The sequence below is a fragment of the Lygodium microphyllum genome, chromosome 14 (assembly GCF_053477565.2).
Source record: "Lygodium microphyllum isolate KBCC chromosome 14, Lygodium_microphyllum_v1.1.10, whole genome shotgun sequence".
Lineage (NCBI taxonomy): Eukaryota > Viridiplantae > Streptophyta > Polypodiopsida > Schizaeales > Lygodiaceae > Lygodium > Lygodium microphyllum.
In genome coordinates this window covers 154262963-154280027 of record NC_141148.1, presented here as the reverse complement: position 1 = coordinate 154280027, position 17065 = coordinate 154262963, and the positions used below count along the sequence as shown (strand labels likewise).

Below are 17065 nucleotides of genomic sequence, written 5' to 3'. Positions count from 1 at the left end.
TATATGCCAATGCTATACGTTCTTATTTTTCCTATGGGTGATGATGGTTGGCATGTAAAGGTACCTTGTAGTGGTGTTAATGTTCCAATCAATATACATGGATTGTCTAATAAGGACTGTGTTACTCAAATGCAATTTTATGCATTTCGACTACAAGTGCGTGAGGACACTGAGGAGTGCATGTTGCGGGGTGGTCTATTGTTGCAACAATTTATTGTTGATGCTTATTGTAGTATAGAGAAATGTAGGTTGGCTTGGTGTCGTCAAAATCAATTAGTTTTATGCTCGGAAGTTTATAAGGGCTTAGAAGATATGATGGGAGTGATGGATGATGGGCCAATGGGAATTATTGGTGCCTCTATTAGTAAAAGGGTTGTTTTGCCATCTTCTTTTATTGGTGGGACAAGACACATGTATTAGTTGTATCAGGATGCCATGTGTTAGAAGATAGGCATAGGAACCCACTATAAGCAAGGGAATATGAGGGCAGATGGGTGTGAATAGCCTTAGGGGCAGGGAAAACCCTAACCCTAGCTTGACACAGGCTATATAAACAGCCTATGGGTCACTATCAAGTGTGAGATAGAGTGTACCCAAGTTGTACCTTGAGCAACTTATTAAACAAGATTTTGTTCTTGTACTTTCAGCCTCTTTCTCCCTCTTGTGCACACATTTCAATGCTACAACTCTGCTTTCAAACATGGTATCAGAGCTTTAGATTATTTTGGAGTTGTAGCATCCATCTTGTTACAATAGCAGATCATTTGATTCACACCCAGTGTGAATGCAAGGAGGGCATGCTCATGAGTTTGTCCATCCTTGGAAATACCAGCTTCAAAACCGCTAGTAGTTGAGTCGATGATAAGGACTGCACAGTCTGCCTGAGAAGTTCTAGTAATCATGTTCTTGATAAAGTCACAGTGACCAAGGGCATCGATAACAATACAATAGTACTTTGTGGTTTTGAACTTCCAGAGAGCAATATCGATGGCAATTCCACACTCATGTTCAGCCTTCAGCTTGTCTAGCACCCAAGCATACTTGAATGACCTCTTGTTCATTACAGCTGCTTCTTTCTTGAACCTTTCAATCACACGCTTGTCAATACCACCCAGCTTGTAGATTAGATGACCTATAGTCATGGACTTCCCAGAGTCGACACATCCTCAAATTCGAATGTTTGATGGCAAAGATTTCCACCCATGGCAGGTACTTATAAAGTACAAAATGATGGAGAGAGGGTATGGGCCTCTCATTCAAGGCACTAGAGTTGTAAACTCGGAAAATCTGGTTGATATAGAGGATGACAACGTGCCCAAGAAATCATAATGCTACACTTAGATGAGTTCCTAATTCATCATGTTGATCAACTAAACATTGCTAAAGAAAAATGGAATGAGCTTGAAAATCTCTATGGGGCTATTGGTAAAAATACTAAAATCTTCCTTAAAATTGAATTCTTTAGCTTGGAATATAGATCAAGAGAAGATTTTGGAAAATTCATCTCTCACATGAAGGGACTTATGGCACAGCTTGCCTCTATAGAAGCTCCAATACATGAAGAAGATGCTATTGCTATTCTCCTAAAAGGTGTAAAACAGGTGTTTTCTACTCCTTATCCACTCTCACCAACATTCCAAATCCTACATTGGCAAGTAACATTCAATCTTGTTTGGATGAAGAAAAGAGGAACCACAAAGAAATCAGTAACAATCAGGGATCTTCAACTTCCCGTGATCAAGTATTGGTACATAGAGCTCTCACTAGATATTCTTTCTGTAAGAAAAAAGGACATCTTATAAACAACTGTTGGAAGAAGTATCCTGAGAAAATGAAATGTAACAAATGCAAGAAGGTAGGGCATATCACTAGTAAATGCCCCAACACTCCTTATATACCCAAAGAATTGGTGGCCAACTATGCCTCCAATCCATCTGAAGATCGATTGTTTTGACTCTTTAAATCATCTACCTAAAACACTCTTGTAAGCCTGATTTATAAAGGGGTCCCAAGAAGGGGGGGGACATCTTACATGCCTTGTAATCCAATGCCACCCTGGCATTGAGGAGGGGTGTTAGAAGATAGGCATAGGAACCCACTATAAGCAATAGAGTATGAGGACAGATGGGTGTGAATAGCCTTGGGGGCAGGGGAAACCCTAACCCTAGCTTGGCAGAGGCTATATAAACAGCCTATGGGTCACTATCAAGTGTGAGATAGAGTGTACCCAAGTTGTACCTTGAGCAACTTATTAAACAAGAATTTGTTCTTGTACTTTGAGCCTCTTTCTCCCTCTTGTGCACACATTCCAATGCCGTAACTCTGCTTTCAAACACCATGGCTATAGTGGGGAGTAAGGGAAAACCTGATTTGTTTACAACGATGACATGTAATCCAAAGTGGTTAGAGATAACTAATGCTTTGTTGCCTGGATAGACTGCTTATGATTGTCCTAATTTGATTGCTCGAGTATTCCATAAAAAACATGCTGATATGATACATATATTTTTGAAAAGGAATCTGTTTGGAAATGTTGTAGGCTATGTTACTGTAACTGAGTTTCAAAAGTGGAGGCTACCGCATTCTCATACTTTGTTATTTTTGGAGCACCCTTTTAAACCCTCTAAAGCATGCCATTATCATAGATTTATTTGTGTTGAGTTTCCTGATAAAGAAAAGTTTTCAACTTTGTTTGAAACTATCTCAAAATGCAATGTCCATGGTCCTTGCAGTGCAATGAATCCCAAGAGCCCTTGCATGCGCAATGGTCGATGCACTAAAAAATTCCCTTGGAGTTTTGTGAGTGTAATAACGGTTGATAACACTGGCTATCCTATTTATAGAAGACGAGATGATGGAAAGACAGTCACAATAAAGGGTAATACTATTGATAATCGATGGCCCAGTTGCGTGCTTTGTTTGCTATAATTTTCATCTTTTGTGAGCCTGCGTAGCCTACTGAGCTTTGGGATAGGTTTATGTCACCAATGGTGGAGGATATTTTGTATAAGTTACAGCTAGAGCATGTGCATATATCTTCTGCAGTTCTACAACAAAAGGCATCAAAGAGGGATTTATTGCATCTTCCGGATCTTTTACGACAGCATGGGTGAAGATTGTCTAACTTTGATGGATTGCTAGAACCTCATCAAACAGTTTCTCAGTTGTGTGCTAACCCTCTTTTAGAAGATGAATATGCACATGATATAGTAGAGCAACGTAGAGTTTGTGTTTGTATGGAGGCAATGTTGAATGATGATGGACAAAGAGTTGCATATAATGCAGTTATAGGTGTCATTGGTGGAAACTCTGGGTTTTTTTTTTTTTATGGTCCCTGTGGGTCTGGAAAGACATTTCTTTACAAGTGTTTGCTTGCTAGGTTGTGTAGTGATCGTCATATAGCATTAGCAATGGCATCATCTAGCATAACTGCTTTGCTTCTACAAGGCGGTCATACTGCTCACTCGACGTTTAAAATTCCATTGGATCTATGTAATTGATCCACCTGTAATATTCCTATTCAGAGCGATCTTGCTCAACTGTTTAGATAGTCAAGCCTTATTTTGTGGGATAAGTCTCCCATGATGATCCACATGTTTGCATTTGAAGTTGTTGATAGAACTTTAAGAGATATTATGAGATGTGATAAACCATTTGGTGGAAATGTTACTTTGCTTGGGGGGTATTTTAGGCAAATCCTACTCGTCGTGATGAAGGAATCCTATGAAGATATTGTTAATGCGGCACTATGTTACTCTCATTTATGGCAATATGTTAAGGTGCTAGGGTTGTCTGGGAATATGAGGATGTCAACTGTTGGTGGTATAATGGATAATGGATTTGTTGGTTGGATTCGAGGGATAGGGGATGGAGTGGATATTACGGAGAATTGTAATAAGTTACATATTCCATCTAGCATGGTATTGAAAGGGTGCTCTATTGAAACCTTGGTTAATAGTGTGTACAATGAAGTGTCCACGGTGAGAGACTTTGAAGCATATTTCAATGAGTGTGCTATACTTGCAACACGGAATACAGAGGTGGCTTCTTTGAATCATTATGCATTGCAATCGATGCCAGGAGAAGTTATACATTACTATAGTGTGGATTCAATTGTAGAGATGGGTGATAGCTCATTTTTATACTCTGTAGAGTATTTAAATACACTAGATCTTGGAGGTGGATTTCCTCCCCATCTATTGCTACTAAAGATGAATCATGGGGGACTCACTAGTAGTAATAAGGAGACGTCACCTGCATGCAAGAAATATATGAAAATACCCTTTATTTATCCCCTATTTATGGAACCTTACCTTATAAAATGTGCCTTCCTTCCCTTAAATAACCCCCCTCCCTTACACTCAGATGATACCATATGGTAAACCCTAGTGGACCCCCCGGGAGATAAATGCACCTATTATTCTATTTAGGAACTTAAATCCAGCAATAGGTTTGTGTAATGGTACACGGTTGATATGCAAGGCATTCAATAAAAAGGTGATAGATGATGAGATAATAATAGGGACAAATGTGGGGGAACAAGTTTTTATTCCTAGGATCACTTTTATTCCTAGCACCTTGCAATTTCCATTTGTTATGAGGTGGAGACAATTTCCTATTCGACTGGTGTTTGCTATGACGATCAATAAGTTGCAAGGCCAGACATTGTCTATTACTGTTCTTTACTTAAAGACACCAATATTTACACATGGACAATTGTATGTTGCATTTTCAAGGGTGAAATCCTCATGCGGTGTGAGGGTCTTATTGGATAAGGATGGAAGCACTGTGAATGTCATTACGAACATTGTGTACAAGGATGTACTTCAAAAGATACAATAAGGTGTATTGCTTTTTTGCAGAGATGCATACATAGATGAATTTTTTGGAGGGTGGAATGATATGCTTGCATTTTTATAGAGATGTATCTACTGAATTTTGATGGCTTTGTAGTACCTACTTGGTGTATATGTGAAATGGCCTTTGTGTTGTATTCGATTAGCATATACTCGATGGTAACACAAGGAACTTTCAATCGATCCCCATATAGGAAAAAAAGAGAATTCCCCATGGAATTCCCTAGTTGAAAATACATATAAGTGGGGAAAGTAAAAACTAGGGAAAATTGGACATTTCCTAGTGAGAATAAGTAGGGAATCACATAAGACCTTTTCTATGTAGGAAATATTTCCTACATAGGAAATTCCTACATAGAAAATTCCTATGTAGGAAATATTTCATACATAGGAAAATACAGAATTTTCTATGTAGGGAATAATTCCTATATAAAAAATATTCCATATATAAGAAAAAAATTCTAGATGTGATTCCCTAGGTACTCTCACTAGAAAATCTCTCATTTTTCCTATTTTTTGCATTCCCTACTTATATGTACTTTCAACTACGGAATTCTATGGGAATTCTCTTTTTTCCTTATCAAATTATCTACTTTTCCCTTACTCTTAGACATTCTAATATCAAACAAGAAATTACACAATAAATTTTTAACTAGAAATTTATATAGAGAATGTCATCATTTCTAAGTAAGGATCAATAACATACATCTAATGATCAAAATAGATTAAACAAATTAAGACATCAACATCTACTTCTAGCAACCAAAAGAAAAATAAAAATACTTTTAAAGGAGCATAGAACTAAAAACTAATTAAGCAACATGTGTGTCTTGAATGTTTTATCCCTTAAATCTCCAATATGTTCCAAAGTAATAAATGTTTGAGTAATCCCTCAAATCCCCAATATGTTGAAAAGCAATAAATTCTTAACTCAAAGTAGAAGTTATGCTAAAACTTCCATATCATCTAGACTAAGCACATTGCTATTTTTGTTTAATACAACTTTGCCATTTCCTAGTAGCTAATAAACAATCTCCTTAATCATATCATCACTTGTTGGCTTCTTTGTATCCTTAATCAAGACTCGAAAGCTAACTTCAATCTTTTTGAGATTCATGTATGTACTCTCTAAAGAAAAGTACATATCATGAATTGTAGGCACACCAAGATACTTCAAAAGTATGGTTTCCATGTTCTCTTTTGTCATATTAACCTGCATTGAATAACAAAAGGAGAATAAGTAACTTATTATACTATGTATAGATAATTAAATGACACGAATTATAATATGAAAAGCCATAAATTTAATGACATTACTATTATATATATATATATATATATATATATATATATATATATATATATATATATATATATATATATATATATATAAACTATAAAGCTACCCTTTAAGCATCATTTGAAATGTTAATCTCAAAGCTACAAATTCAACTACATGACTACAATTATATATATCTAATTAAAATATAAATTAACAATAAAGTTACCCTTTGAGTATCATTTGAAATGTTAATCTCAATGCCTTGGTTTGGGAGATCTTTAAATTCCTAATTCAAATAAAATAAAAAGATTAGATTATGCTTTTCATGTATGACATAAACAAAAATATAAACATTTATATCTAGCACCTTTGGTTCTTTTTCGTTGATACTGGTACCTCGTTTCATGCTCCTTTGTTATAAAATATCCTTCATCTTCTCACTTGGCTAGTCAATACGTAAAATAAATAGTTATTTAATAAATCATATCTTTAGTTATTCACTAAACTATGACGCTATTGTTCTCTCAAAAACATATATCAAATACCTTTCTCTTTCTTTGAATTTTTTGAGATGTTTCACTAATGTCATCATTTGGATTAGCCTACATTCAAAACTAAAATTAGTAATCACATTAAAAACATTTATATAGAAAAAAAAGTTACATACCTTATCATTGCTTGAACTATGGATACTTTGTTCCAGAGTTTCTAAGCGTTTAGTTGAGTACATTATTTTGTCTAAACCATGTGACAATAACTTTGAAAAGCTGGCACAATTTTCCATATCAAGTATCTCATCTTCATTTTCAACATCCTACATTTTAAGCATGTAAAGGATAAGATACTGTTAAGAACATGAATCATATGGTTAATCTTAAATTTAATATAAGCAAAGAACCTCATCAGATGTATAACATTGAAATTCTTCAAAGCTCTTTTCTTCCTCCACAAACATATTCATCTATGGGAAATGAAAGTTAATGTATAAGTATCTGTATAAGAGACATTCTCAAAGAAAGTTATTAGATATGAGCTCAAAAGCATTACCTGCAATGATAAATTTGTTTGCTTGTATTGTTGTCCTTCAAAGGAGCTACTTTCTTCAAGAGGCTACATCAACAAAATAAGATCATGTGTATACATCAAATGTCTCCAAAATATATGGAATCAAGTACAAAAATGATAAACATATAAGATTATAAGATACCTTTTTCAAACCTTGTTCATTCGCAATATCATCCATGCTAGGAATGTATACATCAAGTTGATTAGAATCAATAGTAGCAACATATGGTTCACTCTGCCATCAATAGACACCCCTAAATGAGTATGGGAGAAAAAGAGCCAATACTACACTTATGATATCAAACTTATAAATCATCTTACCATTGATGATGTTATGTCATTTGATACATTTTGAAGCTTATCTATATCATCCACTCCAAGAGATGTGGATAATTCTCTCTAATGTCATAAGATTAATAGTTCAATAACTAAGAATCTACGTCTCAAATATTAGGAAAGCCAATTAAAAAAAGTAACAATCAACTTACCTTCTTTAAAAAATCTTTTTTCTTCAAATACTTTCTTTCATCTTGCTTTGTACCCCTCCACCAGTCATATATGTCATTCTCTCTCCATATGTACTCACATCCAGTAAACTTCAATGGTAAAATCTCATGGTGATTCTCTGATATAATTTTCATGATATACTTTTTATCCGCATTTTTATAACGTAGATCATTTGGGTTTAAGGATTCAAACCACCTACGTACTCGATGATAAATTTCGAGCATGACAGTGTGTTGACTTTTAAAGTATTCAGCCAATAGCTTTTTTCCATAAAGTCTACCCTCTTCTCTAAATTTCAACATGGGTGGCCGATAGATATCATCATATGATGGTATGAGTATCACTCCTATTGATACTCAAGTGATCAAATATCATTAGTTAGTATAACCATTTCAAAAAATGACTCATTATCAACATAAGAAAGCTGATAATACCTGATTCTTGGCTTGAAGAAGTGTTAAGGCAAGCAATCTCAATGTCTTCCTTTCTTACATTGTCTCTTGTGTCATCTTTAGTAACTTGTTTACCTATATATACATAGAGTTAACCAAAGCTCACGATAATACAAGGTTATGAAAATTTTCAATAACACAAAAGAAAGTAATTAGATATTGTGTATCAATTTGGGTCACCAAATTTGTACAAGTTTTTGATCCTTAAAGTTGGTACCTGCATCTTGAATTGAAGAAACATTATCGCAAGTAACCTCCTTATCTCCCTTTCTTACATTACCTCTTTTCCCACCTTTTGTTGTTCTTTTATCTATGTTTATATATATACACACAATTACTCAAAGTTTAAAGATATGAATAACTATGAACATTTTAAATTTGGCAAAGAGACTAATTAAAGCTAGTTAATCTCAAAATGAATCACCTAATAAAGCAAGATGTAATATATGTACAAATTTAAATTTTCAAAGTTTAGTAGAAATAAAGACATATACCTGTATCGTGATTTGAAGAGACATTAGGGCCAATGACCTCCTTAGCTTTCATTGTTCCATTATCTCTTGTACCTGCATTTGTGATTTTGTTACCTTTATGTACACATAATAAACCAAAGTTTAGAAACATAAGAGACTTATATTTTTTAAAAAGATGTACTATATCAAACTAAATCACTTAATTCCTTAGCACTTAGATTAGAACACATAAAATAGTAATAAAATTAGGTATAAATTTAGTTATTAGAGTTAGTTACCTTTCACTTCTTCCACAACTGAATCCACAAGCCCAACTAGTTTGGGATCCTCACTCATCATTTTTTTCAAAAGAGCCATCATCTCTAGATTAGAAGTCAACATGGCAAACCTACATAGGCATGGTAACAATAAGAAAGTATTTGCAATGTATGTTTGAAAATGTATATCACATTAAGCAATACAAAACAAAAGACTTCAATAAACATACCATCATAATGTTTGAAAATGTAAATTACATTAAGCAATACAAAACAAAAGACTTCAATAAACATACTGTCATAACATTGTTGCCTCATGCTCATGCGAATGCCACATAGTAGGTACAATCTTTCTTTTGTTGTCAATTGCAATTGCTTTTGTTTTGAGTACTTGCCATTACTTTTTCGTGGATACACATAGCCACCAATCCTTCCAATCTTGATCCTCTATTCTCACTTTCCAAATATTTTCTTGCAAGTGTACATTAGTTAGCCATCCCACTTTTACTTGCTTCATTTCATAGTATACTGCTCTTATAACCGCACATTTGAGGTCATTTGGCTCACATAAAGCATCTAGATGAGACTTCATATAGACAACATCATTTTCCTCTGGCCAAGGAGGAATGCAACCGATGCAACCTATCTTAATCAAACGTGACCTTGGTCTCAAATCTTTTGTCTCATATGCGATGATATTGTTTCCATGTTGAAGTGGAATAAATTTGTGTAACAATGATTGTATTGGTCTAATACAATCCCATGAAAATGGAACAAAACCATTTTGCAAGACACTCATACCTGTAGTGGTATCCACAACTAGACTTTCATGGCCACTTTCAACCACAATACATTGTCTGTAGTAATAAGCTCCAAAAAATAGTTTCACTTCACCATTGCATTCAAACGAAAAAAATGATGATATGCATGCTTTCCAATGGCCAACATCTATGTCCACTCTAGAGTCTTCATCGCATCTTACCACCACTTTATCTCCCACTTTATAAACTTCTCCCTTTAGAAAAACCTTTTTATATTCTGTCACTGTTTCCACCTCTATGTTGAAGCTATGATGAACATATCTCTTTTCTTCATTAGTTGCATCTCTGCGTCTTAACTTCTTTGCTCCTATGGTTATTCCCTTTGTTAGAGCTACTCTTTTGCATGCACAATCATTAGCCTTTTCTAAAAAACTCCATATTTCTTTTGCTTTCTCCACACATGATACATGCATGAGACCTGATGCATGCCATTCTGGACATTCATCGTACCTATTAGAATCCACTAAGTATCCATCAGGTGGTAGTAAAGCTTTGTGGGGTTCTCTTGTCATCCTTTGATACGGCATAAGTTTGTCACGTTGGTCTTTTGTAATATGCATAAATATCCATGTAAAGAATCTTCGTCTTTGGTAGTTTGCATAAGAAATCTCATTATCTTTGTTATTTGTTTTGATATTGACATATACTGAGACCATACGCTCATAAATATAACACCAGAAAGCATCATGACTACCATGTCGAATAATGTCATCCAAGAATTCTCCAAAACTTACATGTAGTAAGGCAAGAAAATATATACGATTAAAGTGAAATATAATTGCTATATAAATGAAAAAACTAAGAAAATAAAAAATATTTATACCTGCAACATGTTCCAAAGGAGCTAAGTTTGATCCTAAGAGCTTCTCAGAGCTTACTCTCCATGAACCAAGCAATTCTCTCAAAGTGTCTATATTTTCTCTAGACCAACCATTGTCGCGAGTGTAGTTGTAAAAAGCATGAGCAATGTCTATCAAAATCAATCCTAGGTCATATAATACCTTCGGAATACCTTTAATCTCACATAGTACATAAGGCAAACACCATTGAATCCACTTTTGATTTTCCTCAGCCTTCTAGCTCTCACAATACTTACTAGGATATCTTGGCCAGGGACCATAACGAATAGAGTATGGTGTTACTTTAGTGACATGATGTGTTGTCTCATCAATTTTTACTTTCATCCTGTTATCCACAGTCCTTACTAGAGCACATATATATTTTGAGAACAAATTTAGGGCCAAAATATGCATGCAATCATATACAAGGTCCAGGGATAAATCAAAGCCATAGAGTTCATATAGTCTCCACAAGCATGATGTACTAGAAAGTCCCGCATCTTTCAAAATCTCTTCTCTTTCTGCTTGGGTGAGGGCTCGCTCTGCCATAGTCAAAGAACTAAGCATTTCATTGGTTGATCTTTTAATTGGTCTATATCTCAACTGGAATCTATTTTGACCATACAAGTAACGTCCTGAGCCCTCACCCTCCAAAGTGGCTATTGCTTTGTCTCTACGACAAAACGATTGACCACCATCTTTGAAAGATCCAATCTTGCAGCTGGATGGTCTCCAGTTACCATCATTAGCATAGCACGTGCAATGAATCTTCGACTAAGAGAATTTTCATGCTTAACAATCTGTGTAACTGGATAATTGAAGTCTACTTCAAATCCATCAACAAATAGACTTTCTAATTCATCTATCAATGGCTACATGAATATGTGAAAGAGTTTACTAGAGCTTCCAATAACTTTTTTGCAACTGAATGGAATAAATAAAACCAGTATAACTCCAATAAGGGAGCTCTTTCCAACATTGATAATTTTGATTTCAACAACTCCACAATTCTTCTGGGTTGTCTTTGAGGCTTGGAATCCATCCCAATGTAATAACAAGGCGAAATTGCATGGATCACCCTATTTATCACAAAACACACCACATTTTAGTAACATGTATCAAATTTCATTTATATTAATTAAAAAGACGAGCATGATAATAAAGTGTACCTTACAAATCCTTTTGTACCCATGTATGTGAGTTCACACTGATTTGCAGATAAACTTGTAGGCACTCTCAATATCATCCCATGAATGATCAAGCAATGGTGACCTTTGGGCAGAAGGCCAAGCTGTATAGACTTGTTTGCAATGCATGTTATTACATATCAATGGAAGCTCAAAGTATGATTCAGGATTCCAAAAATCATTTACACTTTTGCATTTTGTACCATCCCAAAACTCATTTATTGTAGAATCACAAAGTGTATTCTCCTGTATTAACCATTTGTTTTTATCTCTCCACATTTCCAACAATTCATGGCATAGAGTTCTACTTCTAGTTAGTAGACACAATTGTTCTCTAATGGAGACATAGTCAAAAGAGAGCATATCTTTTCTCGGTAGAGAACACTTGGAACACTTTTCACAACATTGTGAACAATTACGCTTTAACTTCTTCCATCCTCCTTTTCTGGTGTTACACAAGCATTCAATTGTGTCTCTAATGTAGTTATCCTCCTTGCTTGGCTGATAAAGCAATGGTGCATGAATAGAGCTCTCACTTCCTTGGCATACCCTGTAACGTTGGGAGTTAACTATACCTAGCCATGTGAACATGATACCAAGTTTCTCCCAACAAGTAGGAATATTTATACCATTCAAGTCTCCATCCCATGTGTTAGGCATTTGCACTAGTAGTTTGGCCAAGCTTGGCATATATATATTGTCCATATGTGCTTGGGGGGGATCAGAACTGACCATATCACCAAAAAGAATTTTAAGCATTTTATCTTGAAACTCAATTAAAGCTTGATGCTCATCCCAAAGTGCTTGCAATTGAATTATTCTTTGAACGATTTTGTCAAATAAAGATGGTTCAACATCATCCATCTCGAACGCTTCATGTTGTGGTTCCACCTCATTATCCTCCCTTTCGTCTAAATTGCCAATCTCATCTAATGGGTCATTATGGACCTCATCTCCCATGTCATTATGCTCTAGTAGAATGTCATCTTGTGGTAGTCCTTGAGAGTCATGTAAACCAAGATTAGTAGTGAGACTCTTAAATCTTTCCTCAATTTTCATGTGTCTTGCATATGTTGAGTGAGGAACCATACGTCCACCTCCACAATATGTTCTGCATGTACACCACAAACGCCTAGGCAAAGAGTGAGATGATGGTTGATCCATAGGAGGGTTATCTTCACTGATAGAAACATCATTGTTAGTAGAATTTTGACCTTCTTGTTGAGCCAGAACTGATGAATGTATTATCCCATTCATATCCTTGCGACTATGTGCGTAGTAAGTTTGTCTAGTAACATTCTGATAGCCAAGGGTTGAATGCCTACACTTATAATTGCACTGACATCTCCTTAAATTATTCATTATGGCTTCCTGAAACATAGACATAAATAAAAAATAATCAATCAATATATTAAAGTTACATATCAAGGGTTATACATCAAACAGGAAAAAAAAAGCATTACTCAATGGGAAGTAGACTTTTATCTATGGTGGAAATAAATTATATTCAAGAACCATAAGCATAGTCAAGGAGATTTAATTAGAAAGATGCAAAGAGTAGAAAGTGCAAGGAGATTTAATTATAGAATACCTTCGTATCAAAATCTTCCAAAGATGCATAAGACTTAGTTTAGCAAAAACATGTGTCTATTATTTCTAAGGGTAGAGCAGGGATACGATAGTGCTATATGGTTTACAAGCATATTCATAGGGTGAAAGAAAACTATGTTCACTTAATATTGTTATCTCAAAGTTCTATATTTATTATGGGCACATACATAAACTAGATCTTCCAGTAAAGTATAGCTAGATGTACGTTATGAAGTGGTGCAAAGGTGTCACTTGGTTCATGTGAATTGAAGGGGAATTCAAGTTGACTCTGAGTCTACAAACATAAGTAGGCTATAGAGAGAGAGATTACGAAACCCTGCTTGGAAAGGAACATTGGGCCGGGCTGGGCCAAAAAGACCCATCACATCACTTATTATTTCCCTAGTATGGTTAAACATCTCCTCGAACAAGTGATACTTGGAGCTTACTATAATAAACTTATGCTCGAGAAAACATAGGATAAAAAGCAAACAAGAGATAACAAAACCCAGCTTGGATAGGAAGATCGTGTCCCTAGGGCTAACAAGGCCCATCACAATAGTTATCATTTCCCAAGCATGGTTGGACATCTCCTCAAAACAAGCAAAGTCAGAGATTACAAAACCCTGCTAGGATAGGAAGGTCGTGTCCCTAGGGCTATAAATAAGGCCCATCACAGCAATTATCCTTTCCCAAGCATGGTATACATGTAGTATACATCATGGTATACATGTAGTATACCAGAAAGACTAGTGGATACAATAGGCATAAACATTCTTAGTAAAAAGGCTTGCTGCCCACATTGTTACAACAATGAATAGCCTATCAAAACTAACCCAAACAAGCTCAAAACACATCACAGTAGCCCATCACAACTAACCCAAACAAGCTCAAAACACATCACAGTAGCCCATCACAACTAACCCAAACAAGCTCAAAACACAATATTATCACAAGCTCAAAACGGATCCTCATTATAATTGCCACATTCTAAGCTACAGCATCATGTCAAGCTTCTACAAGGGAGGGATTGCATACCTGGCTAGTTGCGGTTGGGGGTAATGGGACCGCAACTAGCTAGGTATGTGGTGGCTCTTAGGAACCCCTTTTCCCACATAGGAATGTCAAAACCTTTTGATGTATGATGCATAGAGAAGGAAAAACCACTCCGCCCCACAGAGCCCCTCAAGTAATCTAGAATCAGCAATCCCATTTGCTTGTCTATATGATGCCCTTTCTCTCAAGCAAAACTGGAATGGGGCACCTAATCGTCAGCTCAAGCTACTCTTAAGACATATTTTTACACACGTTCTCTCTGATACGACTCCTGTAGTCTCACTCTCGTGTGCTGATACATGAACGAACAACTTCAATTCCCTACAGGGGTGCGATATGTGTGCGTCTATATATATATAATATATGCGTGTGTTGGTGGGTGTATATCGGCCCTCTGCACTCTGAGCCTGAGCCAGAACTGCTTCCACAGTCTGATCCCTTCCTCGTTGGGGAAGCTGACCGGGCTCGTGAGCCTGGACCTGAGCAACATGCTCATTGACGGCAGGGACGGCGGCCTCACGGGGGCCATCCCAGCGTCCTTTGAGAACCTGGTCGCCTTGCAGGAGCTGGACGTCTCCTACAACGAGCTGACGGGCGCTCTGCCTCCCTCGATAGGCGGGATGGCCAGCCTGCAGCACATCCACACCTTTAGCAACTCCATGGGGGGTCCCATCCCTGCCTCCTTCGGCTAGCTCTCCAACCTCGTCAATGCCGACCTCGCCTACAACCGCCTCTCGGGCTAGGTACCCGACGCCTTCACCTCCAACCTCACCAGCCTCTTCTTCCTATTCCTGGACCATAACCGCATCACGGGCCTACGCAAGCCTGGGGAAGGGGGGTCGCCTACAACCGCCTCTCGGGCCAGGTACCCGACGCCTTCGCCTCCAACCTCACCAGCCTCTTCTTCATGTTCCTGGACCATAACCGCATCACGAGCCTGCCCAAGCCCCGGGGGGGTGTGGGAGGGGTGTGTGTCGCTAATCATCCATTCCAAACCTTGGTGCATTTGCAAATAATATGCTACCACTACATCCAGCACTTGCACTGCATTTTTGGTTGCAACGCACATAAATATACCACCATCAAACGGGATAACATGAATAGGAATGAATGAATCTTTCTGGCCCTGTGATCGAAGTAAGCAACTGGCTCCTTGGCAAATATGGCAATTTGTCTGGAGCAAAAAACCAGCGGTCGATGTCTGATCAGCTTATTGCATAATTCCTATGAGCTATTCAACCGATCATCCATTACAATTTACATCCCCCTGCATCTCGACACGTCGATAGCACTTGCAAACACTAGTTGTAGCTGCATAAGGACTAGTGTTCGCTTCCGGGTCAGAGAGAACGTATCAGAGGAGTCGTGTATCAGAGATTACATTGTCGCTTTTTACACACGTATCAGAGAGCGTATTAGTGATACCTAGTGGAGCAGGGCAGGACAGTGCCGACGGCGTCAGCGTTCGCTTCCGGGTGGAGGTGGCAGCTGTAGCGCTTAGCTTGGCGATGCAGTGGTTCCCGAGACCCAAGAAGGATCGATTGGCTCCACAGTTTGATCGCCGATCAGGCAGCAGCAACTCCCCGGTTCGATTGCCTCCACGGTTCACCCCGATCGGGCAGCAACAGCTGGCGGGCGCGGCAATGGCGGACAAGCTGTTTCCCTCCTCTACACTAAGGGCATCGATCCGTTGGCGGGAATTATTTAGAGGTTAGGTAGGGAATTAATTAGAGGGTAGGTAACAATAGTGGAACTAGAATCAAACTTTGTTCCTATTTCACACACATCCACTTTTTCTCTCGGTGATGTATTTTGATCGGTGGAACTAGAATCAAACTTGGGCCCCCTTACTCTAATGGAGAGGACTAAAAGGGCACTTAGGTAACCTCCAAGTTAGCCCATAAAAACAACTTTACAAAGCAGATGCAAAAACATTCAACTTAATGACTATCAGTAAAAGAGTATTAAGCTAACTTCTAATTTATGGAGTTTTTTATATCTTGAGTGCTTTGCAATTTACCATGTTTTTTGACTATGTAGATAATAACTTAAGACCTTATCATACGATTCATCATAAAAGGTGTCAAATTTTCCATTTATGTACTTCATTTGACACTTGAAAACCTTCAAACTATTTTTTTTTGGGAGGGGGGATTTTAAACGGTTTTTATCATATTGTGATTAAAAAATCATTGTCTCTAAATGTGCTAATTCCTTTTTTCAAATTTAGAATTTGCTTCACACTAAGCTCAAAATTTTCATGCAATTCAGGTGGTGCACAATAGCATTGCATTAGATAAGTTTAACGTGATTGCTTACTTTTAAGAAGTAAGTGAGTAATGAGAACTAAAAATGATGCAATTTTGTTCAAAGTGCACATAACTACTTGTGCTTTTATTTTAAAAAGAAAAGAAAACTAAAATATTTTTTAAAAAACAAAGAACAAAACATAGATCTATACCAATAAACTTTGGGTTAACTTGATGCAACTTAATTACTTTACCATTAGTGCACAATAAGGGTTCAATACTCTTGAGGTATCATATTATCCAAGATTTTGCCTAGGGTTTTTAAGTGTTTCTATGTAAGAAACATGTAAAGAATACGAAAGATTCAAATTTAAAACACTATAGGGTGAAACAAACCCATAAGAAGAAAGTTGCAAACTCATTCTTATCAG

The 17065-nt window shown here is 36.8% G+C and overlaps 1 protein-coding gene and 1 pseudogene across 1 annotated transcript; both read right to left on the bottom strand.

Annotated features, from left to right (window-relative positions):
- Window positions 1-680: 680 nt before the first annotated feature.
- LOC148026258 (elongation factor 1-alpha pseudogene) lies at window positions 681-4799 on the bottom strand (annotated as a pseudogene).
- A 961-nt stretch (window positions 4800-5760) lies between these two features.
- LOC148026257 (uncharacterized) lies at window positions 5761-15977 on the bottom strand. The gene is made up of 15 exons (XM_087692233.1): window positions 15811-15977; window positions 8914-9023; window positions 8657-8728; window positions 8380-8472; window positions 8145-8237; window positions 7692-8056; window positions 7525-7602; window positions 7346-7438; window positions 7186-7248; window positions 7037-7099; window positions 6806-6952; window positions 6684-6740; window positions 6506-6583; window positions 6365-6424; window positions 5761-6069 (listed from the first exon to the last, which is right to left on the bottom strand). Exons 2-13 carry the CDS (start codon window positions 9014-9016, stop codon window positions 6554-6556), a joined length of 1257 nt encoding a protein of 418 aa, XP_087548359.1. The 5' UTR covers window positions 9017-9023; window positions 15811-15977; the 3' UTR covers window positions 5761-6069; window positions 6365-6424; window positions 6506-6553.
- Between the last annotated feature and the right edge of the window lie 1088 nt (window positions 15978-17065).